The sequence below is a fragment of the Neofelis nebulosa genome, chromosome 6 (assembly GCF_028018385.1).
Source record: "Neofelis nebulosa isolate mNeoNeb1 chromosome 6, mNeoNeb1.pri, whole genome shotgun sequence".
NCBI lineage: Eukaryota > Metazoa > Chordata > Mammalia > Carnivora > Felidae > Neofelis > Neofelis nebulosa.
The window spans coordinates 123,343,154-123,345,803 of NC_080787.1; the positions used below are offsets into that span (position 1 = coordinate 123,343,154).

The window sequence follows — 2,650 nt, forward strand, 5'->3', positions numbered from 1 at the left end:
TTAAGATTTATAATAATAAGTGGAAAGTGGAAAAACATTAGTAATAGTATCTGATAATTTCTTTAGACAACCTGGCGTATTCACATCTCCACGTGCACCATGAGCACCAACCCGTCCCCCTCTGCATCCGAGCAGCTCTGCTACCAGAACGTGACCGGATCCTGCGCGAAAGCCCCTTACTCGCCCGGACCCTGGCTCATTCTCTACACACTGTTCAGCGTGGGGGCTGTGCTGGCCGTTTTTGGAAACCTCCTGGTGGTGATTTCAATCCTGCATTTCAAGCAGCTGCACTCGCCAACCAATTTTCTCATCGCCTCTCTGGCCTGTGCTGACTTTCTGCTGGGGGTGACCGTCATGCCCTTCAGCATGGTCAGGTCTGTGGAGGGCTGCTGGTACTTTGGGCCGAGTTTCTGTACCTTCCACACGTGCTGTGATGTGGCATTTTGTTACTCTTCCCTCTTCCACCTGTGCTTCATCTCCATCGACAGGTACATCGCTGTTACTGAGCCTCTGGTCTATCCTACCAAGTTCACGGTGTCCGTGTCGGGGACATGCATCGGCATCTCCTGGATCCTGCCCCTTGTATACAGTGGTGCCGTGTTCTACACAGGTGCTTATGATGATGGGCTGGAGGAATTATCTCGTGCCGTCAACTGCGTAGGAGGTTGTCAGACCGTTGTAAATCAAAACTGGGTGTTGATAGATTTTCTATCCTTCTTTATACCTACCCTCGTTATGATAATTCTCTATAGCAATATTTTTCTTGTGGCTAGACAACAGGCTAAAAAGATTGAAGACACTGGGGGCAAAATAGAATTGTCATCAGCTAGTTATAAATCCAGAGTGGCCAAGAGAGAGCGAAAAGCAGCAAAAACCCTGGGTATCACTGTGGTAGCATTTATGATTTCATGGTTACCGTACAGTATTGACTCATTAATTGATGCTTATATGGGCTTCATAACCCCTGCTTACATTTATGAGATTTGCTGTTGGTGTGCTTATTACAATTCAGCCATGAACCCTTTGATTTATGCTTTATTTTACCCGTGGTTCAGGAAGGCCTTAAAAATTATCATGAGTGGTTGGGTTTTCGAGGACAGTTCAGCCACCATGAATTTGTTCTCTGAACAAATGTAAGCATTTGGACTGACAAAGTTCAATCTTTACAATTTCCATATGACATGAGTTGATAAAAATCAAGTAAGACTATTAATGAAGAGAAAACCATTTACTCTTCAAATTTAACAGGATAAATCAATGCTTTCCAGTATTAACGGTGCACTTCCTTGTCATTTCTCAAAAAACAATTTGCATGGCTGGTAAATGTCAAATCCCTATTTGTTAACGGCTACAAAGCTCACCATACCTCCTTTTCTGCACATACTTCCCTCCCTCCCTTTTGCTCTTTTATTTCATTGATTCTTCCCTTCGTAGCCTGAAAACACCTTTTAAAAAAAAAAAAATTCTTTCCTCTTTTCCTTAGAAAGTTTTCTGCTCACTCCCAACTTGTCAAAAATTTCTCTGTGGTTAGTTTTCACATGGTTGTTGCCTTGTTTGTTTTTGTTTTTGCTTTTGTTTTGTTTGTTTTTGGCTTTGTTTTGCTGCTTTTCCCAAAGGAAAACTTGGGGCAGCAGTGAAATCTATTATGCTGGATGTCTGCATGGTGTCTGTGTCAGGAATTTGCTTCAGCAGCTCCTGGATCCTGCCTCTTGTATACAGTGTATACAGTGGGTGCCTATGAGGATGGGATGAAGGAATTAGTAAGTGCCCTCTGTTCCATACGTGGTTGCTAGCTTGTTATAAATCAATTCTGGATAGTGATAGAATTTCTATTATTTTTCACATTTAGCTTTCTTAATATTACATCTAGTAATATTTTTCTTGTGGCTAGAAAACATACTAAAGAGATTGAAAATATTAGTTAGTACAAAACAAAATCATTATCAGGAACTTGCGAGGCTAGGATGGCTAAAAGAGAGAAAAACAGCTGATACCCTGGCACAGTGTAGCATTTTTGGTCTCATGATTACCACATGCAATTGATTCATTCACTGATTCTTTTTAGGGGTTTATAACACCTTCATGTGTTATGAGATATTTTATTGGGTTGGTTATTGTAACTCTGCTCTAAATTCTTTGATATATGCTTTACCCTTGGTTTGGGAGAGCAGGAAAAACTTATTATAAGTAAAAGAGCATTCATCGACCACAAATTTAATTTCTAAATTAACCTAAATTGTTAATTTGAGAAAAAAAGACATCAATCTGGTGACGTGTTGCAAATTTCCTAATAATTATAAATGTGAATTATAGCACATTAAAATGACATTTTAAATGATGGAGAAATGGTACCTCAATTTTAGTAGCATACCCTATAGGTTTTTACTTCCTTGGTGAAATGAACATCTTTAAGCATTTGATAGAAATGTATTTACTCAATAATGGTTGGCACAAGGATCCTTAAATCTGTGCAGTTCCCTGCTTTGTCAGTTGCTGTTTTTGTCTTTCAGGACTCACTTTCCTTTCTTACCTTTCTTTCACTGTGAAAGATTTCCTGATCCCATGTTCCCTGTTAGTGTCTTGTATTTCCTGCCTTTTATTGAACTGGGTTAACTTGTTTTCATTTGAACAGCTTGTTTCTTGGAGCGGG

The 2,650-nt window shown here is 39.8% G+C and overlaps 1 protein-coding gene across 1 annotated transcript; it reads left to right on the forward strand.

Annotated features, from left to right (window-relative positions):
• Positions 1 to 1,759, forward strand: LOC131513509 (trace amine-associated receptor 6). Its single transcript, XM_058732627.1, has one exon. The coding sequence runs from the start codon at positions 100 to 102 to the stop codon at positions 1,135 to 1,137; it is 1,038 nt and encodes a 345-aa protein (XP_058588610.1). The 5' UTR covers positions 1 to 99; the 3' UTR covers positions 1,138 to 1,759.
• Positions 1,760 to 2,650: the final 891 nt, after the last annotated feature.

What these genes read in the sequence shown, in the direction of transcription:
- LOC131513509 (XM_058732627.1), top strand. Translation starts at nt 100, where the DNA reads ATGAGCACCAACCCGTCCCCCTCTGCATCCGAGCAGCTCTGCTACCAG.